Source organism: Amyelois transitella, chromosome 29 (genome assembly GCF_032362555.1).
Source record: "Amyelois transitella isolate CPQ chromosome 29, ilAmyTran1.1, whole genome shotgun sequence".
Taxonomy (NCBI): Eukaryota; Metazoa; Arthropoda; class Insecta; order Lepidoptera; family Pyralidae; genus Amyelois; species Amyelois transitella.
In genome coordinates, this window is record NC_083532.1 from 121,396 (window position 1) to 147,817 (window position 26,422).

A 26,422-nucleotide genomic window follows, 5' to 3' on the forward strand; every position below is an offset into this window, starting at 1 on the left:
CCCAATGAACGCCTAAACAAATATAAAAAACAACCCTCTTTTTTCCGTCAAGCATTTTAAAGCAATTCGGAAATTTACCAGAACTATTCTCTATTCAAAGAGAATTGCCTGATATTATTTTTTAAATTAAATAATTCAAGTCCGACACTAAGAGTTGTATAGCTTCTTGTAATAATGAACGACACTTCACAAACCATTAATATGCTGTAGTTAGAGTTCCTTATTAAATTAATAATATTCTTAACAAACAGTAGTAGAATATAGCTATGAATATTATAACAGAATCTAAATATATTTTCTTTACCAGCGTGGAGTGCAAAGGAATCGAGAAGTCTTGCTAATTTCTAATTGTGTTTATTTACTCTGTACAAGCTAGACCTTTTTGATTTGTAGGTATTAAAAATTGTACAAACATCACTTTTTTATCCGTTGTAGGGTAGACAGAGTAGACAATAGTCTGCTCGGTATACTACTTTGCAGAAACATTGCTTTATTGAAATGAAACAGCCGAAATAACTAGCTATATTTATTCAACTTCATATTTACATAATATTTACGTCACAATAACCCCAAGTCTTACGAAAAGCGAGTTACAAATGAAATTTTTAATAACCCGAGTTTAACTTCAGATAAAACGAGAACAAAAAAGTCGGTAGTTTACACGTCTAAACCGTTCTACTCACTTTGCAATTTGGTTGCTTACCAAATTGTTCATTCATTCATATAATCACGTCTATATCCCTTGCGTTGTAAACGGAGCCAGCAATCTTGAAAGACTGACAAATTGTTTCTAAATAAGTTAGTGGTGTTGCAAAGTGAGATTTTTGATGCAATTTGATCGCAATAACAAATTAAAGCCATTAAATGAATAGCGAGGCAAGGTGAGCAGACCGTTTTAAAACCCTCTAAATCTTAAACGTCTATTTGCACTGAATAATAATCTTCCACAAAACGTGCACCTCATAAAAAAGGGAAACATAATGAATTTATGTTTTCTTAAAAATCGGAGTAATTTTTACGTGACAAATTCAGTATTGGCATTCAAGACCTTTCTTGTATTTTGGTATATAATTTGCACATCGTGAATTAGTTCAATACACCATGTATTGAACTAATTCACGATGCTAGCAGATCACTCCCTGTACTACACCTTCACAGCAGAAGCACGATACTATTCACATTTTTTTCAATGTTATTTAAACTGTGACAAGTATTTCTATGTAAACGTAACTTTATGTCGCAGTGTCAACGACCTTTATTTAAAACAATAATCTACAAACGCGTGCTCTGTACCGACTATTGGGTTATATTTGCTAAATTTTAACTAATCCATTCTTTTATATGCACTCCATTTTGCACGTATAAATCAAGGTAGAAAAAAATAGAGGGTGTTATGTCATAAAGAAAAACAGGCGCTGTTTTAATGATTTTGATGTGGTTTTCAGGAAACCGTTTATTACACTAAGGAGAAGGATTTAGAAGGCTTTTTGCTTGGCGCCAAAACTACTTTTACAATAAAAAACAGAACACTCAAGAGGACTAGTGAAAAACAGAACTTTTTTCTTATTTTTTTAGGTATTTAATCATTCAGCTTCAAAAAAATTCATGATAATTTCCTCACAATTTATCGGTACAGAGCCCACAGGTCTAGCTACAATGAAAACTCCGTTAGTTTTGCTTATTTTTATTGCTGTGTCGCGGCCTGCAAAATTCTCAGTACACTGTGGCGGCGGGCGTCTGAAACAATACATTTATGTTAACTGGGATGGGTCACTAATGCTAACATATTTTGGCTCTTTTTAACTCTGACATCAAAAGGTTCTCAATTAAATTTTTTTTTTATTTAAAGGTGTAAATTTTTCTTTAAAATATTTATAACTAGCGACCCGCCCCGGCTTCGCAAGGGTGCAAAATTCGGAAAAAATTATACATAAAAACCTTCCTCTCGAATCACTCTACCTGTTAAAAAAAAACCGCATCAAAATCCGTTGCGTAATTTTAAAGATTTAAGCATACATACAAACAGACTAAAATAGCGACTTTGTTTTATACTATATAGTGACGAGGAAGAAATTGCAGAATTGCTCATGGTTTGAAAAATATTGATGACGCAAGAGCATCGGTTAGCACCGAAACGAATGTAGGTGTGTGCGCACTAGGCGGTGGCGGGCAGCAGGCCGGCGTGCGGCGCGGCGGCGGGCGCGGGCGCGGGCGCGGGCTCCTTGCCCTTGCTGCGCTCCGCCTTCAGCTTCTCGCCGTTCACGATCGCCTTGATGTCTTCGGCGTCCAGCGTCTCGTATCTGGCGGAGAGTGACAACAATACATTTCAGGTTGTCTTCTGCACTGACGCCGCGGAAGCGGCATTAAACTTAGTTTTAAGTAATTAGTTTGCCGCAATCAATGTTGTGAAACCAAAAGATATGACAATTGTTATTAACTGATGTAAGAAGTGTCCCATAATAATAAATTTGAATTGGACCTTACTAACGCAAGGACTTTTGCAGTGAGCTGGAATCTACACGGGATTCTTGTTGCGACGGGCTAGCAGCAAGCAACCTGTCACTATTTGAATTTCAATTCCACCAATAAGGCATACACCTGAACGTGGCCTCTCAGTTTTTGGCTCTGTCTTCACCGTAAAGACGTGATTACATGTATGCATGTTGTCAATGTCAACACAATTCTTTCTATCACCAACACTAAGAGATCGTGGCAAGTGGAAAGATGTAGTCACTGCCTACCCTTCCGGGAAAAAGGCGTGATTTTTTGTATGTATGTAACAACACTAACTTGAGCAGGGCTTCGGCCAGCGCCTTGTGTTCCTTGGCGTGCGTCTTCAGGATCGTCTTGGCTCGCTCGTACGACTCGTTCAGTATCTTCTTAATTTCCGTGTCCACCTGTTACACAATAACTAATATGAATAGGAATATAAGTTCCTTAGATTACATACATGTTATGTTCTTCCTAAAATCGTGTACAATGTTTATGAAGATGGCTTATTTCGAACAACTCACTATATACATATCTCATTATATTATTCACATATTTCTACATGATTTATAATATTCGTATTGAAATAATTAGATTTACATTAATTCATGTTTTTTTTAATGTAAACAATGTGCATTCGTCCACGATTTAGATTTAAGAGATCTACAGGGTGACTTTTAATTCAACTGCATAAATTTAACTGCTAAGTGTACTCATTTAAAGGATATTTGAAAATGTTAAAAGAAAAATATCGGTTCATATTTCAGAAAGTACGAAAAAAATTAAAAGTATCAAAATCCATGATCCTAAATACGTCATATCACCCCGGCCGGCGGAAAAGCGACGCGTCAGATTCAGAGGTCAACGACACAATTCATTCAGCTGAGCGATCTCGACAACTCTGTACTTTACTTGATCTTAATACTAGAAAAATAATTTATTTTTCTGACATTTATGTTTAGGTGTGACGTAGTTTTGAGGGTTTTTTTAAATGTGAAAATGATGATGTTTAATTTAAATAAAAATAGGCTCAAACGGCTCAGAAGCATGGGCATAGTCTATGTTTAAAATGATGCAGTTATTTTAAAAGTCACCCTGTATATTAGTAAATAGTGCGGTGAGAGTGTCGCAGTGCATACGCACCAGCTCGCTGGTGGCGGGCCCGAGCGCGGGCGCGGGCGCGGCGGGCTCGAGCGCGCGCAGCCCCACGCGCTCGCTCATGCCCCACTCGCGCACCATGTGGCTGGCGATCGACGTCGCCTGCTGCAGGTCCGACGACGCGCCTGCGGGCACACGCTGTCACTCACACATCTGACATCCGCAACCTTACCCGTATTGCATCATGATAGATGAATGTGTTTATTGCCTTAGTCACCTTTTTATGACATCCAATGGAAAGAAATGGAGTGATCCTATTGTATTGAATAGGGATGTGGACTATTTTTGGGAAAGTGTTTAAATCCATGCATAAGCACCAAATATAACCCAAACTATTTATTATTATTTTTTTATTTCAAATAATTCCTTTAAAATAATTTATTTAAAATTCCATTTAAAATATCGCGCCAAAACGCGGATACCTGTCAAACGGCCGCTGTGACGTCACGCGTTATAAAATATTGTCGAAGTTGTATCTAATGAATAGTTATTTCGTAGTTGTGTGATAATAATATGAATTCAAAATTTTATGAATATTGTGCGGTGCGGCAGTATAAAAGTACAACTATTAAAACACCTGAAAAACTGTTTATTTACGTTCCACGTACAAAAACAATGCGGAAAAAGTGGCATCAATTAGCCCGTCGGGATCCGGCACTTGTATCTACACAAAGTAAAATGTATTTCTGTAAGGATCGTTTTGATGTAAGTTTGATAATATTTGTTACATTTACTTGTATTAAAATAATTTTTCTCTTCAAGTTTTCAAAGACGAAAACTCGAATTTTTAGGTTAGAAATAAAGTAAACAATGTTTCGTTCTTTCATTATAGTTGGCCAATGATATGTCAAAATCATATTATTTCATTTTTAACTTATAATTTATCTTTTCGAGTTTAAAAATACCTACTATTACTATTATAATGTATCTTGAGTATATTACTTACATGGATGCCTTCACATTTTATAAATTCAGCAGAGCAGAAGTTTTTATTTGTTGCGAAGAAATAAGCCACCGTAAAACAATCAATTCTTGGCAAATTTGAACTATCTGCCTTAATATATCCACTTTCCATTATGGGAAAACCTTTAAAAATTTATTCAAATATCAACAAACACCATAGTACTTGACAGCGAAAATTCTTGTATTGCAACGCGTGACGTCACGCATTTTGATTGGTGTTCATTGTCACGTGACTTGAGAGTGATATATTTAATTACATTTTATTAAATAAAAAAATAACCCATTGTTTATTGAAGAAAATATTGTGTTTTTTATTAATTTTACTATAGAAACTACCTTTTTGTGGTAAAATTTTATACTTATTTGAGTACAGTCCACATCCCTATTAAAACATTTGAATTAGACCTTATTAAAGCAACAACTTTTGTAGTTACATCGCGGACATCTTGAAATATGTTTCAAGATGATTCCTTATATTAAGTTTTATTTTTGTTTGTGTTATTTTTTACACTATAATTTTATATTTTATTTAGTTTACATTTAAGTTTATTATATATTTATGGATGACACTCTTGTTGATGAGGTTTGATAGTTATCTCTATTGCTCGTCTTGTAGTGACTTATATAGTTTAGACTGTGACAATGATTCGCAGTTATTATAAAATTGATCTGAAAACATTTCATAAGGATTCAAATAGCATCAAATATATTCTTATTACATTACATTTACATTGATGTACATAAATAAAAATGTATATATATAAATAATAGGTAGTTAGTTACCAGAGGTAATCTTGTCGTTCCCGAAGATGAGCTCCTCGGCAGCGCGGCCGCCCATCATGGTGTCCATCATGGCCAGCAGCTGCTGCTTCGTCACGTGGTATCTGCAACGGAAATTATGTCAACTCCGATTGTACGGACACAAAAATGTCCTCGTATATATCATCACGTCTTTACCCATTGCGGGGTAAACTGCACTAATCAAAAAACACTCACACGAGTATAAATAAAACCTTACACTCTTATATTTACATTTGCAAGAGAAATTATGTTTTTAACCCTTGCTTACTTAGATGTCTTTTTTTTGTCTGTATGGACAAAAAAAGACATCCAAGACAAACCTCACTTGTATTCGTAATATAATAACATATTTGATAATAACATAATTGCGAGAGTGACTTTACTTATAATACGTACCTTTCCTTAGCCGGTATGTACGCCGTGTGTCCCAGAGAGGCCCCCCGCGGGATTATGGTCACTTTGTGAAGCGGGTGGGAGTCCTGGAATCAATTTAACTAAACTTCTTAATACTAGATGTGCCGTGTGGTTTCCGGCACCAATAAATAAAAATCTTATCCTCAAGCCAAAAAGCTGAACGTGGCCTATCAGTTGTTCAATGACTGTTGGCGCTGTCTGTCCCGCAAGGGTACACGTGACTATATGTATGTATGAAAAAAAAAAAGAATACGACCACTCCTCAATTTTTCCATGGATGTTATAAAAGGCGACTAAGGGGTAAGCTTATAAACTTGGCATTCCTCTTGCAGGCGATGGGCTCTCAACCTGTCACTATTTGAATCTCTTCTACATCATGAAGCCACACTGCTGAATATGGCTTTTCAGTGTTCTCGAGCCTGTGGTCTCTGTCCATGTTTATGTACAGCGGTGCGATGCGAGCGCACCTCGGTGTAGTAGGTGTGTATGTGTAGGTACGCACCTTGGTGTAGTAGGTGTGTATGTGTAGGTACGCACCTTGGTGTAGTAGGTGTGTACGTGTAGGTACGCACCTCGGTGTAGTAGGTGTGTATGTGTAGGTACGCACCTTGGTGTAGTAGGTGTGTATGTGTAGGTACGCACCTTGGTGTAGTAGGTGTGTATGTGTAGGTACGCACCTTGGTGTAGTAGGTGTGTATGTGTAGGTACGCACCTTGGTGTAGTAGGTGTGTACGTGTAGGTACGCACCTTGGTGTAGTAGGTGTGTACGTGTAGGTACGCACCTTGGTGTAGTAGGTGTGTATGTGTAGGTACGCACCTTGGTGTAGTAGGTGTGTACGTGTAGGTACGCACCTTGGTGTAGTAGGTGTGTACGTGTAGGTACGCACCTTGGTGTAGTAGGTGTGTATGTGTAGGTACGCACCTTGGTGTAGTAGGTGTGTATGTGTAGGTACGCACCTTGGTGTAGTAGGTGTGTACGTGTAGGTACGCACCTTGGTGTAGTAGGTGTGTATGTGTAGGTACGCACCTTGGTGTAGTAGGTGTGTACGTGTAGGTACGCACCTTGGTGTAGTAGGTGTGTACGTGTAGGTACGCACCTTGGTGTAGTAGGTGTGTACGTGTAGGTACGCACCTTGGTGTAGTAGGTGTGTACGTGTAGGTACGCACCTTGGTGTAGTAGGTGTGTACGTGTAGGTACGCACCTTGGTGTAGTAGGTGTGTACGTGTAGGTACGCACCTTGGTGTAGTAGGTGTGTACGTGTAGGTACGCACCTTGGTGTAGTAGGTGTGTACGTGTAGGTACGCACCTTGGTGTAGTAGGTGTGTACGTGTAGGTACGCACCTTGGTGTAGTAGGTGTGTACGTGTAGGTACGCACCTTGGTGTAGTAGGTGTGTACGTGTAGGTACGCACCTTGGTGTAGTAGGTGTGTACGTGTAGGTACGCACCTTGGTGTAGTAGGTGTGTACGTGTAGGTACGCACCTTGGTGTAGTAGGTGTGTACGTGTAGGTACGCACCTTGGTGTAGTAGGTGTGTACGTGTAGGTACGCACCTTGGTGTAGTAGGTGTGTACGTGTAGGTACGCACCTTGGTGTAGTAGGTGTGTACGTGTAGGTACGCACCTTGGTGTAGTAGGTGTGTACGTGTAGGTACGCACCTTGGTGTAGTAGGGGTGTATGTGTAGGTACGCACCTTGGTGTAGTAGGTGTGTACGTGTAGGTACGCACCTTGGTGTAGTAGGTGTGTACGTGTAGGTACTTACCTTGGTGTAGTAGGTGTGTACGTGTAGGTACGCACCTTGGTGTAGTAGGGGTGTATGTGTAGGTACGCACCTTGGTGTAGTAGGTGTGTACGTGTAGGTACGCACCTTGGTGTAGTAGGTGTGTACGTGTAGGTACTTACCTTGGTGTAGTAGGTGTGTACGTGTAGGTACGCACCTTGGTGTAGTAGGGGTGTATGTGTAGGTACGCACCTTGGTGTAGTAGGTGTGTACGTGTAGGTACTTACCTTGGTGTAGTAGGCGACGATGGCGTGGCCGCCCTCGTGGTAGGCGGTGATGGCGTTGGCCTCCTCGTCGGGCAGGCGCGCGCGCCGCTCGGGGCCCATCAGCACCTTGTCGCGCGCGTGCTCCAGGTGCCGCATGCCCACCGCGCTGGCGCCCTCGATGGCGGCCCTGGGCATCACGCACGGTTATACGAAAATAAAAGTATCAAAATCCACGATCCTAAATACGTCATATCACCCCGGCCGGCGGAAAAGCGACGCGTAAGATTCAGAGGTCAACGACACAATTCATTCAGCTGAGCGATCTCGACAACTCTGTACTTTACTTGATCTTGATACTAGAAAAATAATTTATTTTTCGGACATTCATTTACATGTTTAGTTTTAATTTCTTTTAGTAGTAGTTTTTGAGGGTTTTTAAATGTGACGATTAATTTAAATAAAAATAGGCTCACACGGCTCAGAAGCATGGGTATAGTCTATGTTTAAAAGGTTGCAGTTGTTTTAAATGTCACCCTGTATTTACACTCGCCGCAGATACCCGGTACAAGTGCGCAGTACGCCTTACTTGAGCGCCGCCTGGTTGACCATGTTCTCGAGGTCGGCGCCGGTGAAGCCGGTGGTGGCGCGCGCCAGCACGTCGGCGTCCACTCGCCACAGATACTCTGGTACCTGGTATACAGTACCCAGTACCCGGTACGCAGTACGCCTTACTTGAGCGCCGCCTGGTTGACCATGTTCTCGAGGTCGGCGCCGGTGAAGCCGGTGGTGGCGCGCGCCAGCACGTCGGCGTCCACTCGCCACAGATACTCTGGTACCTGGTATACAGTACCCAGTACCCGGTACGCAGTACGCCTTACTTGAGCGCCGCCTGGTTGACCATGTTCTCGAGGTCGGCGCCGGTGAAGCCGGTGGTGGCGCGCGCCAGCACGTCGGCGTCCACTCGCCACAGATACTCTGGTACCTGGTATACAGTACCCAGTACCCGGTACGCAGTACGCCTTACTTGAGCGCCGCCTGGTTGACCATGTTCTCGAGGTCGGCGCCGGTGAAGCCGGTGGTGGCGCGCGCCAGCACGTCGGCGTCCACTCGCCACAGATACTCTGGTACCTGGTATACAGTACCCAGTACCCGGTACGCAGTACGCCTTACTTGAGCGCCGCCTGGTTGACCATGTTCTCGAGGTCGGCGCCGGTGAAGCCGGTGGTGGCGCGCGCCAGCACGTCGGCGTCCACTCGCCACAGATACTCTGGTACCTGGTATACAGTACCCAGTACCCGGTACGCAGTACGCCTTACTTGAGCGCCGCCTGGTTGACCATGTTCTCGAGGTCGGCGCCGGTGAAGCCGGTGGTGGCGCGCGCCAGCACGTCGGCGTCCACTCGCCACAGATACTCTGGTACCTGGTATACAGTACCCAGTACCCGGTACGCAGTACGCCTTACTTGAGCGCCGCCTGGTTGACCATGTTCTCGAGGTCGGCGCCGGTGAAGCCGGTGGTGGCGCGCGCCAGCACGTCGGCGTCCACTCGCCACAGATACTCTGGTACCTGGTATACAGTACCCAGTACCCGGTACGCAGTACGCCTTACTTGAGCGCCGCCTGGTTGACCATGTTCTCGAGGTCGGCGCCGGTGAAGCCGGTGGTGGCGCGCGCCAGCACGTCGGCGTCCACTCGCCACAGATACTCTGGTACCTGGTATACAGTACCCAGTACCCGGTACGCAGTACGCCTTACTTGAGCGCCGCCTGGTTGACCATGTTCTCGAGGTCGGCGCCGGTGAAGCCGGTGGTGGCGCGCGCCAGCACGTCGGCGTCCACTCGCCACAGATACTCTGGTACCTGGTATACAGTACCCAGTACCCGGTACGCAGTACGCCTTACTTGAGCGCCGCCTGGTTGACCATGTTCTCGAGGTCGGCGCCGGTGAAGCCGGTGGTGGCGCGCGCCAGCACGTCGGCGTCCACTCGCCACAGATACTCTGGTACCTGGTATACAGTACCCAGTACCCGGTACGCAGTACGCCTTACTTGAGCGCCGCCTGGTTGACCATGTTCTCGAGGTCGGCGCCGGTGAAGCCGGTGGTGGCGCGCGCCAGCACGTCGGCGTCCACTCGCCACAGATACTCTGGTACCTGGTATACAGTACCCAGTACCCGGTACGCAGTACGCCTTACTTGAGCGCCGCCTGGTTGACCATGTTCTCGAGGTCGGCGCCGGTGAAGCCGGTGGTGGCGCGCGCCAGCACGTCGGCGTCCACTCGCCACAGATACTCTGGTACCTGGTATACAGTACCCAGTACCCGGTACGCAGTACGCCTTACTTGAGCGCCGCCTGGTTGACCATGTTCTCGAGGTCGGCGCCGGTGAAGCCGGTGGTGGCGCGCGCCAGCACGTCGGCGTCCACTCGCCACAGATACTCTGGTACCTGGTATACAGTACCCAGTACCCGGTACGCAGTACGCCTTACTTGAGCGCCGCCTGGTTGACCATGTTCTCGAGGTCGGCGCCGGTGAAGCCGGTGGTGGCGCGCGCCAGCACGTCGGCGTCCACTCGCCACAGATACTCTGGTACCTGGTATACAGTACCCAGTACCCGGTACGCAGTACGCCTTACTTGAGCGCCGCCTGGTTGACCATGTTCTCGAGGTCGGCGCCGGTGAAGCCGGTGGTGGCGCGCGCCAGCACGTCGGCGTCCACGCTGGGGTGCGCGGCCACCCGCGACAGGTACATCTGCAGGATGTCGCGCCGCCCGCCGAAGTCCGGAGTGGGCACGTGCACCTGCAAACGGTTTTATTTCAATAAAGACCGACACCAACCTATAAATAATCCAATAGAAATACAGTTAGCTAGCAAAAAAGCTAATTAATGGTCCTCGCAAACAAAACACAGAATATGTAACTCAAATTTAACATTGAAAACAGAGTCGAAATTGCAACAGTTACTTTCATATATGTTACCGGAAAATATCTGTTACTATTATAAGTTAAATCATAGACATTAGAAATGTAGCAAATTAATCCCTTTATTCAAAAAAGAAGAGAAAACAGACCTTGGCAATTATAGACCTATTTCTATATTATTTCTGTTCACAGGATTCAGTTGGAGTCTCTTGCGATCTCTTTAAAGCATTTGATTGCGTTGATCATCAGACACTTTTGCGCAAACTTCGTCAATATTTAAATTAGATCGCCAGAGCGAAAATGTAAGTTCTTTACCTAACTGTTTCTCAACCAACAATCTTCTTTTAAATGCTAATAAGACCCAATGCATAAAATTTACCTTTATTCTTAGTTTATTCTATACATTTTTTAAATCATCTATCATTTCTCTTCCCTGCGACGTTTTACTTAAACGGCACAATGAGACGTTCAGTAAGTACAGATCGCGTCATGTAAAAAGAACGCTAACGGTCAAGATGCGCATTAGACGATTTATCGGTCTATTTGGTGGTATGAGGTGAGACGCGGGGCGGGCGAGACACGCAGCGATTGGCGGGGAATGCTTGCAGGATGCTCTATTGGTTTGTCAGTCGAACTTTACCATCCGAGTTGAGGTTACGTTACGTTTGTTCTCGAAATACTATCGCGCACTAAAGTTTTGATTATAAAATGGTATTACATCGACAAGTCAGAAAAATGATTTATGACGTATATTGTTTTATGAAGAGAGAAGCTGATAATAATGCAGTTGATAACTTAAAACAATGCATTAAACGGACTGCAGCGGCAACAAAATGTTCCGAGTCTACAGTGAGACGGATTGTCAAAGGAACAAAAAATTCAGAATTCCTTGCTGTTTTTCGAACTCCCGGCAAAAACAAACGAATAAAGAAAAAGCCCATAACAGACATTGACAACTTTGACCAGGGCGTTATAAAAAGAATCATTCACAATTTCCACATCACAGAAAAAGAATTACCTACTATAGGTAGGTTGCAAAGGAAGCTAAAGGATGACCTAGATTTCCTAGGTTCTGCAGCCAGTCTAAGAAGAATAATAAAAAAAATTGGTTTCAAGTGGAAAAGAACAGAAACCAATAGAAAACTTTTGATTGAGCAGTCGCAAATTCGCTTTCTAAGAATTGAATATCTCAGAAAGATAAAACAATATAGAGAGGCCGGAAAATCTATTATTTACACCGATGAATCATACATTGATAGTTCCCATATATCTCACCATTCTTGGACAGATGATCCCACCAAAGGCATTAAAAAACCTCTATCTAAGGGCAGCCGCTTAGTCATAATACACGCAGGTGGTGAAGATGGTTTTGTGCCGAACGCTCTACTTACATTCAAAGCTGGGACAAAAAGCGGTGACTATCACGACAATATGAATTATGAGAATTACGAGCGGTGGCTCCGTACTAAACTTGTGCCAAATTTACCTCCTAATTCAGTCGTGGTAGTGGACAATGCATCGTACCACAACAAACAATTTGATGCTGCACCAACATCCAGTACAAAGAAAGCAGAAATGCAAAGCTGGCTTCGTCAAAAAGGAATAGAATTTGAAGAATCAATGCTAAAGCCGGAGTTGTATAATATAGTAAAGAAACACAAAGAACAATTTAAGAAATTTAATATCGACGCCATATTGAACGAAGCAGGCCATTCTGTACTTCGTTTGCCCCCATATCACCCGGACCTCAATCCTATAGAAATGGCCTGGTCGCAAATTAAGGGATATGTCGCCAGCAAAAATGTAAGTTGGAACCTTACACAGATAACTGACCTGGTTAATGAAAAAGTAAATTTAATGGGAGCAACAGAATGGGGAAAATTATGCACCAAAGTAAAGGAAATAGAGGCTGATTATTGTAAAAGCGATCATGTTGTCGACATGATGACGGAAACATTTATTATTCGGGTAGGGGATGATGATACTGAATCTAGTGATGATGAAAACTCAAATGATGATAGTGACGACCATGAAATGGCCACCTCAAGCAATAACACAGCCTCCTCGTCTGGTTTTCACGTCACCGATGGCGATTTAATGGAAGGAGTTTCAACATTATTATAATTTTTTATCTTCTTTCTCACCATAGTTCCACTTTATATGCGATCGATAAAGTACCTGCTTAAGTTACTTTATTTTAATTTTATTTTGATTAAACATTTTATACTGAACCAAACAATTCTATCTTATTTTTTTTTTATTTAAACTAATAATTTATGGAAAAAGCCGAGTGCGAAAGGTAAATGTAAAAAAAACAATAGGTTACTACTTTCTTGCGCGAATGTACCGATGCGCAAACACAACCCCTCCACTTTCTTCGAGCGTTCTTTTTAGATGACGCGACCTGTAATACCCAGCATCCAATTTTGAAAATAGATCTATTCTTTATATGTGTGTGTGTCTCTCTCTCTCTGTGTGTGTGTGTCTCTCTGTGTGTGTGTGTCTCTCTGTGTGTGTGTGTCTCTCTGTGTGTGTGTGTCTCTCTGTGTGTGTGTGTCTCTCTGTGTGTGTGTGTCTCTCTGTGTGTGTGTGTGTCTCTCTGTGTGTGTGTGTCTCTCTCTCTGTGTGTGTGTGTGTCTCTCTGGTTGTGTGTCTCTCTGTGTGTGGGTGTCTCTGTGTGTGTGTGTGTCTCTCTGTGTGTGGGTGTCTCTGTGTGTGTGTGTGTGTCTCTCTGTGTGTGTGTGTCTCTCTGTGTGTGTGCGTCTCTCTGTGTGTGTGTGTGTCTCTCTGTGTGTGTGTGTCTCTCTGTGTGTGTGCGTCTCTCTGTGTGTGTGTGTGTCTCTCTGTGTGTGTGTGTCTCTCTGTGTGTGTGTGTCTCTCTGTGTGTGTGTGTGTCTCTCTGTGTGTGTGTGTGTCTCTCTGTGTGTGTGTGTGTCTCTCTCTGTGTGTGTGTGTCTCTCTGTGTGTGTGTGTCTCTCTCTGTGTGTGTGTGTCTCTCTGTGTGTGTGTGTCTCTCTGTGTGTGTGTGTCTCTCTGTGTGTGTGTGTGTCTCTCTCTGTGTGTGTGTGTCTCTCTGTGTGTGTGTGTCTCTCTGTGTGTGTGTGTGTCTCTCTGTGTGTGTGTCTCTCTGTGTGTGTGTGTCTCTCTGTGTCTGTGTGTGTGCCGCCTCACCTCGACGTCGAAGCGGCCGGGGCGCAGCAGCGCGGCGTCGAGGTCGTCGCGGCGGTTGGTGGCGCCGAGCACGATGACGCCCGCGTTCTGGTGGAACCCGTCCATCTCCGACAGCAGCTGGTTTATCGTCTGCCGGACATTACTTTCATGATTATATCTAAAACTTTATCTGTACAACAGAATGACTCCTTAGTGCCGTGTGGTTCATGGCACCTATATAAAAAAGAATAGGACCACTCCATATCTTTTCCATGGGGGTCGTAAAAGGCGACTAAGGGATAGGCTTATAAACTTGAGATTCCTAGGCGACGGGCTAGCAACCTGTCACTATTTGCATCTCAATCTATCATTAAGCCAAACAGCTGAACGTGGCATATCAGTCTCTTCAGGACAGTTCGGTCTGTATACCCCGCAAGGAATATTGCTTACTTATCACGTGCAAGAAGGAATTCCAAGCTTATAAGCCTATCTCTTAGTCGCCATCCATGCGAATTGAATAAAATCAAATCATACTTAATTAAACTGAAAAAACCGCTTGCCGTTCCAATAATAATGTTGCTATGCCCTACAGGGTTCATGATGCACCCATTATTATACCAGTGACTATTTTAGTAGTTACAACTGTAATGTATAAAATGTTATGCCATAAATGAATTTAAATTGAAGGATTGTGGTTCAGTAAAATGTTTGATGTATTTATTATTTATATAGTCATCGTCTACGTATACGACACAATGTATATTGTTTTAGAAATTAAATTAATATGAACATGTATGTAGCCCACCCGGTTCCAGGATTTTAACTTTCACTACCCAAAGGTTGGCTGGAAGAGATTGCTTAGCGATAAGTCCGCCTTTGCTCAACATGTTCATAATGTATGTTTTTACTATGTTTGTATTCTTTTTTTATGGGCAATAAAGATAATTTGTATTGTATTGTATTGTAGTTGTCACCTGGTTGGCGTACGGGTGCAACACACTGTTGGTCCGCTTGGCGCCGACAGAATCAATCTCGTCAATGAAGATCACACACGGAGCGCGTTCTTTTGCCGCCTCTGTAATATAATAAATTAATGGCACCTTTTGTAAACCCTAGTCATAAGCCAATAAATATTCTATTCTAAAATTCTATATACTATTTGCCTTTGGCGCATTGACATCTCCACATTATAAGAACTTTTTACAGCCTCTGTACAGCAGCGGTAGTCTGTGACACCGGAGGTCCCAGGTTCGAATCCCGGCCAGGGCATGATGAGAAACGAACTTTGTCTGGTTGACCAGGGTCTTGGATGTCTATATAAGTAATCATTTTGAAATATTTGCGTTTTTTTTAAAGTATAAATTATGCTAATTTAGATTTTAATTTTATTATTAAATGATTAAAATTTTATTTGATTGAAGTTTGTCTTATGTCTTTTAAGTATATCTTCTGAAGACAGGTAACAGTGACATGAACTGTTTGTAACGTCTTCTCTACCTGTGTTTCTACAAATTCAATTCTCTCTCTTCAATAAAGAGATTTGTATTTGTATTTTCTTCCTCATGAAACGTGTTCCGTGTGCTCTTTGACGCGACGGGCTAGCAACCTGTGTACGGTGTACGATGTACGGTGTACCGTGTACGATGTACGGTGTACGGTGTACGATGTACGGTCGCGTTCATAATTGCAGTCATAGTTCGCAAAACTTTATAGCTTGCAGTCACCGCTGTCACTCACACATTCACACAAATAACACTATAAACAACAAGCGGTGATGGGTTGGGTAACGCGCCATCAAGAAGAGGGTAGTGTAAAAAGTCGACCGCGCAGCGGCCGTCGTCCGCTTATCAACACAGCGACACGCCACACATCGGAGATCCATGGTGGAACAGTACGAAAATAATGGCTTCATACCGACCAGAATATTTGTGGAACAATTCGACACATCAGTGGTCACTGTTCGTCGAGTTTGCACCGTGAGGGACTATTCCACAGACAGCCAGCAAGAAAGCCGTATTTATCCGAAATAAATAAGCAAAAACATTTAGAATTTGCTCGGCAGTATTTGGATTTTTACTGGAACAAAGCGATATTTACGGACGAAAAGTTCGTTTACGTCATAGCAACACGGTAGGCTTCATTTATGGCGAAGAAATGCAACTCGGTATGAAGAAAAAAATATTGTGCCAAATATGGAGTCTGGACGCATATCTGTAAATATGTGGGGCTGGATGAGTGCTGCTGGACCTGGAGAACAGATGTGGATAGCAGGACGCGCTACAGCTGCTCATTATGTGCAAGTGCTGGAAGAAACCATGTTACCAACTGTGCGGTGTATTTATCCGATTGATGGTATGCCAACAATATCATTTGTGCAAGACAACTACCCTGTGCATCGAGTCCATATAGTGCGTGAAAGGTTCTGCCAGTTTATATTAAAACTACTACTTAGATAGTATTTTAAGGACAGCTTCAATATCTTTTCTTTATGAAAACGAATAATTAAGCTGTAACCTTAATAACAGGAGATAAGTAAATGAGAAGTAAATTAGTGTAATATTCTTTATGTATACCTTTATATAATCATCAATATGTAAACAAAACTATAGGTAAACTGTTTCAATAAAATTTACTAATTTTAATTATTGAATGTTTTATTTTGCTCCCTCTTGTTTAATATGTCTTGCTGATTTCCGTGTTTGAAGACACGGGTATTGTAATTCTTAGATATCAGTTAGTTAGTTAGTCAGTCAGTTACTTAGTTCATATGGCACCTTGAAACATTAAAAATTGTCAGTAACAATATTTTTTTTTTATATAGACAAAAATTCCTTGAATAACTTCGGAATAACGCTAGTAACTAGAACAAGCGAGTGTGAGCAAGCGAGATTATCTAATATATCTTAGATCTCACTTGCACACACGAAGTAATAAAATTGTTACCCAATAACTTTCAAAGGAACCACATCTATGTTAGGGTCGTGTGCAGACAAACTTTCAACTTTATTGAAATGACATAAGTCTGGCAGTCGCAGGCTTCCCTCTATAGGCAAATCTTATGCAAATAATGAGAGACGACGATATCTCGATCGACAATAATCGGGCCCAGTTCGGCCATCGTTGATTACCGTCTCTTTCTGTTTTGTTATGTTATATGTCATAGAATAATAAACTGTTTTACTTAGTAATCATTGATATTAAAGACCGTATTCATTTGATGGAATATTTATACTTTTTAAATATGCATGTGTGTGTGTATCTAGTGGAACCACAGTGCACGCTATTTTAACCCGTAAGAATTTTAAAACTATGACTGCAGATATGAACGCGATCGTACGGTGTACGATGTACGGTGTACGATGTACGGTGTACGATGTACGGTGTACGATGTACGGTGTACGATGTACGGCGTACGATGTACGGAGTGTGGAGTGTGGTGTGTTAGTGCATGGAGTACACTGACTGAAGAGGTCGCGCACGCGGCGCGCGCCCTGGCCCACCAGGATCTCGTCGAACTCGGGCCCGGCCGCGTGGTAGAAGGGCACGCGCGCCTCGCCCGCCACGGCGCGCGCCAGCAGCGTCTTGCCGGTGCCGGGCGGGCCCACCAGCAGCACGCCCTTGGGCAGCTTGCCGCCCAGCGACGAGAACTTCTCGGGCGACTTCAGGAACTCCACCTGAAGGTAGATCATGCAAACTCATTTTTAAACTTTCGCGATATATATCGGTATATTTGACTTATAAAGAAGTCAGGTTTTGGCTAGCAACCTGTCACTGTTTGAATCTCAATTCTATCACTAAGACATACAGCCGAACGTGGATTTTCACCCTTTTCAAGACTGTTGGTTTTATCTACTTCGCTAAAGATATATAATAGACTGTCAATGTTATAAACGTCTCTGGCTACCCCGCAAGAAATATATGTATGTAAACCTTCTGCTTCTTCGATTACCCAATTCAGAATTATTGTCAAAACCGCAGCCTTAGTTCCTCTTCACAGAGATGAGAATGTAACTGTGTCTGACGCCAGAAGAAAGAACAAAAATAAGAAAAAGAAGAAGAAGAATAAGAAGATTGAGAAGAAAATAAGAAGAAGAAAAAGTAAAAGAACGACAATGGCTCACCACATCCTGCAGCTCCTGCTTGGCCTCGTCCGCGCCCTTCACGTCGTCGAACGTGACGGAGATGTCCTCGGGGTCGACTTCCACCTGGTTGCCTAGTTGGATCCTGTCAAATAAAACATTCATCCATTTTATATGCAAATTCTATTTACAAAATACCTGTATTTCTTTGTAGGTAGCGCTAAATTCGCGCGGCAGGCTGAACCAACAGTCGGCTGAAAGGCCCCAATTGAGATCTTTTTTAGGTGTTTGCAAAGTTTTGGTATTTTTTTGTTTGTAACAAATAAACACTACTGGATAGATTTTGATTATTTGCCCTTATTTAACTGACTGACTGACCGGAACACGGTGCCGCTGACCGACGCCATCAGACTGACGAAGATGGCCAGGAACAGCACGATGGTCAACAGCTGCTGCACCAGCTTCAGGTACTTGGACGCCTTGGTGCCGCGCGCGTTCTCGGGATGCGAACCTGGGACAACGAGAAGATAGGAGTTACCTTCTGGGAATATTTATGTGCACCTTATGGACTTATAGCAACCTGTCAGAATCTCTGCATCAAGTGAGGATCATGATTCATAACGGTTTTTTTTATTATTTTATTTGTTGTATAGCTTTAAGTTTGTTTCAAAATTCAAATTCAAAATTCATTTTTTTTTTCATTACTATAGGATACTTCATATCGCTTAATAATTGTCAAAACGTATGGTTTAACAACATTGGTTGACGTCAAATAAATTACCTAAAACTAAGTTTACTGCCGCTTCCAAGGCGTCAGTGCAGAAGAAGCGGTAACAAACTAGTGTCTTATTGTCACTAGTGTTTAAAAATTTATCTTTAGCTTTCTGGTTTGTTTGCTATTTGATGCAACTCAAACCCAGTTGGCTAATTTTTTTTAGGTTTGATGACACAAATGGTATTATCCAATACGGGTTAGGTTCCCTGCAAAGGTTGCGGAGGTCAGACGGGGGTCGCTTCGTGTAAAAACCTGACTCACCCAATCCAGAATCCATGGTCGATGGCGTACCCCGGGCTCCTCTCCAGAGAGGTGAGGATGCGACCGGGACTAAAGCCAGGAGGAGACACAATTATAACCTACTAACGTAAAGAAACTATAAGTACCTATGCAATAATTGACGTGAAAGACGAACAAAAAGACACATTATTAACCACCTTAAAAAAATGTATGTTTGCATGTTTGTCCGCGATTATCTCGCGTTTCGCTGAATCGATTTCGATGCGGTTTTTAGGAAAGTGTTTGCTACACTTAGGAGAAGGTTAAGAAATTATGACTTCAAAAAGAGGTGGATATCAATTGGATTCGATTCTTTTTTTACAAAAGTTATCACTTTCATAACGTTTAATTAAATAAGCTATCTCACCGGCCATATACCCTTCAGCGAACGATATCTTCACTTTGTCCTGATCGCCGGCCGCGCCGTCAGTCAACAGGTGAGTCTTCTTGTTCGTTCCTTCGGGACCGGACGCGGTATGCTTCGTGTTACCTTGCGATAGGATTCGCACTTAGCTAAAAGATGGGTGGGACTTTTGTGGGACATGTGTGGGTCTTGTGTGGGGGCACTCGTGGGTAGTTTTGGTCATTTGTGGGTTCGTTCATTAGTGAATCTATATTTGGACATTTTTGGGCTAAGTGTGGAGCATTCGTAAGTCAATATGTTTGTTCCTCCAAGTCTCGCGGTCTTTTACGTTACTTTACGATAGGATGCGCACTTAGCTAAAAGGTGGGTCGGGTGTGAGACGTTGGTAATGTATGATTTGTTGTAAGCAGTTTTGGAAATTTGTGGGTCGTGTGTGGGTTCATCTACGGGTAGTAATGGTAATGTGTACTCCTGGGTATTTTTGTTGAGGGTAATGTCTGAGACATTGGTGGGTAGTATTAGATATTTGACGGCAGACTGTGGGACCTTCGGGAGTTGTACATGAGATATTGTGGGTAAAATGTCGTGTTTTAGTGAGTTGAGTTTTGGACTGGTGTGATTAGTGTTTGTAGCATTCGTAAGTAGTTTTTGACATTTGAGGGTAATTTGTGCGACATTTGTCTAGTGTGATATTTTTACGATTTACCGAGTGGGACTTTCTATGACAGTATTTGGGACCTAGTATGGGAAATTCACGGGTCACACAAGAGACTTCTTTGGGTACCTACATTCGCGAGTTATGTGTAAGTAATTCGCGGACCGCACGTAAGATATACATGGGTCATTTATAGCACATTAGAAGGACCTGTGCGAGACATTCACTGCTCGTGTGTGGGACATCAGTTGTTCATGTGTGTGACATTATTGGATCATGTGTGGGGGAGATGAAAATAGGAGATAGAGGAATATTCAATAATGCATGCATAAAACTAAGCGATATATGGTTGTTGGCCTTTCAAATAAATAAAATAAATAAATTAAATCTCACCAGCCAAGTATCCCTCAGCGAAGGCGATCTTGATCTTGTCCTTCTGCTGGCTGCTGAGGTGGTGCTCCTCGTTCAGCAGCTTCTCCAGCCTCGGGGCCACGTCTGGTCCGGACACCGCTTGCTTCTCTGTGCTCTCCGTTGTGTTCAAGCCTGCAAGAGGGAATGAGGTTATTTAGTATTAACACACATTCGTAAAGTCACATCTATATCCCTCGCGGGGTATATTGAGCCAAAAGTTTTGAAAAGGCAGATGCCATGTTCGGGTGTATGGCTTTATGAAGGAATTGAGATTCAAAGTGACAGGTTGCTAGCCCATTCCGTCGTACAATAACGTCAACTTCGCAATTATCCAAACTTAGAATAGAAATGTGGACGAGAGAATACATTGTTGTGATTTATTGGTTTATACGAAATTAGTAAGTATTAGAAGCGAATTGTCAAAAAAGTGACAGTCAATAATAAACATCCTTTCTGCGCGATAGACATACTGCGACCATGTGTTTTGATATCTCGTCACTTATGTGAGTGAAGTCGCGGGGAGAAGCTAGTCATTCAAAATAACATCGGCCCTTTTTCTAGAACATCGTCGCGTACTATTAACCGTTATCACGCTAACGACCACAAACACTGAGTTGAACCCGCCGACCTTTGATAACACTGTTTTGTTTGAGAATAGAGGCTTGTCAGTAAATTCTTTTCATTCTAATAATTGTACATACCGAAAAAAAGTGTTGTGTAAATTTCGGTTGAGAAAGGATCACTTTACTACACTAATGTCCGCCATTGTACATATTTTTTAATAGAATTAACTATATTTCTTTATATTATTGTATTGTATAGTTGCGCTTCTCTATGAAATCAGAGGTCAAGGGTTCTCATCCTGGCCAGGGCATGATGTGAAATAAACTGTCTTTGATTGGCCTGGGTCTTGGTTTTTTATTGCTAAAAAACATGAGATTATTTATTGCCAAAAAAATATGCAGGTATTGCAGCAAGTGGGAAGACGTACTCTCTGTCTACCCCTCCGGGAAAGAGCCATGTTTTTATGTAGATATAGTACACTAGAAGTCCATACCAACCAAATAACTTACGCAGTCTGTTGACCAGGTTGGGGTTCCGCCTCTGGTCGGCGGTCACCCCGCGCTGGGTTTTGAACCCGCGCAGCTGGACCTCCGGCCGCCAGTGCGCCACCGACCGCGAGAGCACGCCCAGGACAGAGCCTGTTAGTGTTAGTCTGTAAGAGACGAAAAACTGTTTTATTTGACTAGCTTAATGATGTTTAAACAAATGTTTTAGTTAATATCAATAAATAATTAATATAATACATATACAATAGTAACAAAAGATTCTGTACATTTAATATATTAAAGACTACGTAGAGCTATAATTTGAAAAATATCTGTAATTTGGAACACAGGCAGACTAAATCTAGGCAATATTAAAGGCTATAAATCATATAGAGAACTAGAACACCCCATGGAGAACCATGATTTTCCAGCAAAATTCTATACTAGAGAGCGCCCGTGGCTCTGCCTACATAAAACATAAAATCCCTCTATCTCCCGTTCTCTATCATTAGGGATGCTAACATCAAAGCAACTATCTTGTGTAGATAGATCAGTCGGTCACCCTTGCATTTTAAAGATATATATAAATATAAAAATGACACATTAAAACAGTTGGTCAGCCTCAGAGGAACAATAGAAAGAACATTATAAATCCCCAAGAGGACTTGTTGACATTCAAACTGTACAAACTTTGCCAAATCTTTTCCCAAAATATACCTATACAAAGTATCACTCACATGCATTTATTTAGAAGACCCTGAACTTAAAGATAATAGTGAGATGCAATATAGAAATTTAAATACTAACAATATGTGCGATTTCTGGCAATAACAAACTGAAATTAGTGCATAATGTGGATTGTTAGTTCATACATAAGATTCATTAGCTTAATAAACCTACTTAAAGCCCTACCTGGTCTTGCTTCCACCAAATTCGACTGACACAGTCGGAGTGAATCGCTCTGACCACCCATTTTTGTTTTTCTCAAATGAATCCTCAGAAATGTATGAGATTTTCCGGGAAGACGTCCCCGAGAGCGCCGCGAAGGCCGAGGTGGACTGCCGCGGCGCCGTCAGCAGAGCTACGCTCCGCAAGTCCACTCTACGCATCTCTTCTAGGACATTCTTATCCAAATTCCTCAACGTCTCCTCCAAACTTTCTTTGCAAATTGTTGCATCACGCAAATATGAACTGCTCTCCTTTTGCTTCACATCTTTGTGTCGGCCACTACTTTGCTTTTGCCGCTTGAAAACACTGGAATATCGAGACGATAACTGACTAAAACTAATTAGAATCTGCAAGAAGAGAAATAAAGGTTATACAGATGACAAACAAAAATATGTTTTGTTATTGTTAAAGTGTGTTTTACCAAACCGGTACGAAGAAGGAGACTCACCTGATTTTGTGTATTTATAGAATTCAATGAGAACATGTTACATGTAGGTGGTAAAATGTGTGTTTTCGTTTTCTTGAAGTGCACTCGAAAATTTTGTCAGGCTCTTACGTCAATCAAACTTAATTTTCGTAGCAAAAAAATGGCGCATTCTAAAAGTCTAGAATTGTTTATGGAAAAGCTAAGAAAATAATGTATGCGTACAAATCCCCAGTCACGTATTTAAGATTACATGTTGTACGAATTATTTTTTGTCTTTTATCCAATGTATATGAGGATAATTTAACGATTGAAACTTTACTTAGGAGGAGACGGTCATATAACATATTTTAAAATTAAAAATAACTAGACGTGTTTGTCTTGTAGGTATGCAGTCGAGAAATTTTCTTTTACTTTCTGAAAAACGTTCAGTGATTAAAATCTATATTCTCTATGCTTTATTTGGACAGTAAATTCCAAAATGGCGACGAGCGATGACGAGCCTATGCATTTATATGAAGTTTTTCAAAACTGTTTTAATAAAATAGCAAATAAACAACAAGGTGAGTGAGAAATTGCATACCGAGGCTCGTCTCGCGGTCCTCAAAAGAACTTTTGCGGTGTGGTGAAGTGTTTCATAGTGAAAATCAACCAAAGTGATCGCGTGTTATGCCATTTCAGTGTTCGAAATCAACAGCATTTTTTCAAAATACACCCAGTTATCGCTACTTGTTTGTTGAAAATGCATCGTACAACATTCTTTGATATCTAACGCAAGTATTGAATGTGCCATAGTAGCTTTTTTTTATTTCCAATTGGCACAAAAGGCTATGTTTTGATCACAAAGTAGATTGTCAAATGTGGTGGGTCCCATTGTGCCACTGTTGGAATTATGGGCGAATATGAATTGTTTTATCAGTAATATTTACATTGACGTGCCTATTGATGTTTCAAAAACTGAAATCTACCTCTGCATCGTATAGCAAAAGAATTATTTTCTTCGTAAACGTCTGTTCTAATACGATATAATTTGTGAAGCTTGGTGGTGAGTTTTTTTTTTATAAATGCGTCAATGGGTGCCATCGTCGTCATTCAGGGTATGTAGCGTTACTCCTCGAGGTTTCCGATCACGAATCACCGTTTTTACGATCTCTTTATGTCGATGTTTATAGTATGAATTTGTTTATTTACACATGTACTCGCTTCATAGTTCTAGCTGCGATGTCAGTAACAAATCTTGCCCATTGTAAACATTACCAGGCTGAATCAAGCATAATTCTTCTAAAATCTTACTATAAAGATCAGTGAGTCGTAAATTAGTGATATTTTTCTATGGAAAAGGTTTTAAAATTTGACTTGTTTCATGGTTAGTTGAAAAATCATAAAATCTAGACTAGTTTGTAACAGAACTTTGTTATAATATAATATTTATATGAATGTATATGAATATTATAATATTTATTTACAATAAATTATTCTCCAAATCAATGTAAGCATAACATCACCTTCCATGGATTGTATAGTTTGCCAAAAAAAAAAAAAAAAATTCTGAAGAAGTAAACAATCATTAGGCAATTATGAAAACTTTATTACTATTAAATAAAATGCCATAAGCTTACTTTTATGATCATTTAAAAACTGCCTCTTGTTCCAATTAAAAAAGAATTAATTTTTTTTATTAATTTTCAAGAATCCATGGGAAAGAGATGAAGTGGTCCTATTCTTTATTATATTGGTGCCCGGAACCACACGGTACTTAAAATCACACATGTAATCACACCTCTTTCATTAGAAGGTAAACAGAGCCTATATTTTCCCACTTTGCCACAATCCCTGCATATGTCTTTCCTCTCTTCTTACAACCTTAAGGGTACTCTTGAGCTGACATTTGTCAACATAACCCCAATTTGATAAAAACAAAACAAACATACCAAACATTAGGAACATACATGCCTAGAATTGTATTGCAATTGTAAATAATCACATCAAAGTATGCTGTGAAAAAAAAGAATGTATGCTGTGAAAAGAAATGCCTGTGCAATCTCCAGCTTCATAAACTAGCATAGATTAGATATATTTGTTGCCTACCTATTGCTATTCCATGTGGGGCAAGGTTACACTGATTGTGGCAATATTACTTATAAGTTGTTGGAATATTTGTTATTTATAAACTTAGTGATCATAGTATATCACATCTTTATGCTTTACTTGGTAGACGGAGCCAGTCTTATACAGACTCGCCACTTTGAGTTTTAAGTTAATATATATATATATAAGGAGCAGATTACACATATTGAGTTAGCTTCAAAGTAAGTCAAAGACATGTTTTACAAGATATGAACTCAATAATCTTATGATAAATACTTGTATAGATAAACATCAACACTCAAGATCTTCGGAAAAAGTTCATATGTCATCATGCCCTGGCCGGGATTCGCACCCCTCGCATGTCACAGCCAAGTAAGAGTTGTGTGTTTGGTTTAATTTTTTGGGCACACTCATTCCAGAATTTGTCACCTTAGCTGTAATTTTACCTTAAAATTCCAAAAAAAAAACTTTTAAAAGTACCTAAACTAAACTTATGTACTCTGTAAATAAGCCCATGACAAGAATATTAGTTCTGTTCTAATCTACCTACACAGCCCATTCTAAAGCTTATCTGTAATATTTTATTACAAACCTCTTCACATTTTCGGTTTCCAACTAATTAATAAACGGATAAATTATGGTTTATTTGTTCAAGTGTTCGCGAAATATACGCGTATTAATCATACATCCGTTGTTTTAGAATACCGACCTGAAAAAGTGGTGTTATGACACACACACGCTTACAAGTAACCAGAAAATAAGTTGAACCAAAATATCAAAATAATTCACATACAAATGTTCAGTTCCTCAATAGTCATTGACCATAAAAAGTAGCCCACGTAAAAAGTCGGGTCTTCAACTGTAAATAAATAAATTTCATCAATATTTGTGCAGCAGTTTAGCCGTGGGATCATAACATACAGATTTTCGCATCTACAATATTTGTAAGGATAATTGTTTTCACATTTAGTCTGAGGGATAAGGGGTAAAGGCGCCATCCGGCATACTAACATAGAAGAAGCGATAATTACTTTATTGTTAACTAGAGGCCGCCCGCGACTTCGTCCGCATGGAAACCCTATCAATCCCGCGGGAACTCTGGGATAAAAAGTAGCCTATGTGTTATTCTGGGTCTTCAGCTACCTACATACCAAATTTCGTGGTAATCGGTTCAGTAGTTTTTGCGTGAAAGAGTAACAAACATCCATACATCCATACAAACTTTCGCCTTTATAATAGTAGTAGGATTTTTATTTTTAATGATGGTACTCACAGAAAATCAGCGTCATGGCCTAGCCACGACACGTGCTGAGCGAGGACCATTGGTGCATATTTAATGAATAATTTTTTTTTGTGGTCTGTTTAATTACTTTTATATGAATGTACCAAACAATCAATTTTTCTTTCTTTCATATGCAAAATAAACAAAAAACACAGTGTTTCGGTCACCGTCCAATCTACCGAGACTTGTT

General features: G+C 41.2%; 3 protein-coding genes across 4 annotated transcripts in view; 2 read left to right on the top strand and 1 right to left on the bottom strand.

Annotated features, from left to right (window-relative positions):
* Positions 1-513: 513 nt before the first annotated feature.
* On the bottom strand, positions 514-23,046 carry LOC106139814 (uncharacterized). Its single transcript, XM_060952632.1, is given in 27 exon segments — positions 514-1,737; positions 2,157-2,300; positions 2,791-2,897; positions 3,634-3,773; positions 5,395-5,495; positions 5,809-5,891; positions 7,834-7,999; positions 8,399-8,502; positions 8,538-8,648; positions 8,684-8,794; positions 8,830-8,940; positions 8,976-9,232; positions 9,268-9,515; positions 9,553-9,670; positions 9,706-10,108; positions 10,144-10,254; positions 10,290-10,400; positions 10,436-10,606; positions 13,900-14,028; positions 14,853-14,953; positions 17,342-17,552; positions 18,000-18,102; positions 18,336-18,468; positions 20,424-20,573; positions 21,515-21,657; positions 22,403-22,785; positions 22,887-23,046. Coding segments are annotated over 27 exon segments (3,987 nt in total). The 5' UTR covers positions 22,923-23,046; the 3' UTR covers positions 514-1,736.
* On the top strand, positions 11,221-13,132 carry LOC132903764 (uncharacterized). Its single transcript, XM_060952796.1, has one exon. It carries the CDS (start codon positions 11,437-11,439, stop codon positions 12,850-12,852), a length of 1,416 nt encoding a protein of 471 aa, XP_060808779.1. The 5' UTR covers positions 11,221-11,436; the 3' UTR covers positions 12,853-13,132.
* Positions 23,047-23,309: 263 nt separating the features above from the next.
* Positions 23,310-26,422, top strand: part of LOC106139812 (protein daughterless) — a 99,534-nt gene continuing 96,421 nt past the window's right edge. Inside the window, exon 1 of one of the 2 annotated variants that reach the window (XM_013341316.2) lies at positions 23,310-23,425. In XM_013341316.2, coding sequence (XP_013196770.2) covers positions 23,344-23,425 — 82 coding nt within the window. In that variant the 5' untranslated portion in view covers positions 23,310-23,343. The remainder of the gene's footprint in view (positions 23,426-26,422) is intronic. The other variant, XM_013341317.2, reaches the window with a different exon arrangement.

What these genes read in the sequence shown, in the direction of transcription:
- LOC132903764 (XM_060952796.1), top strand. Translation starts at nt 11,437, where the DNA reads ATGGTATTACATCGACAAGTCAGAAAAATGATTTATGACGTATATTGT.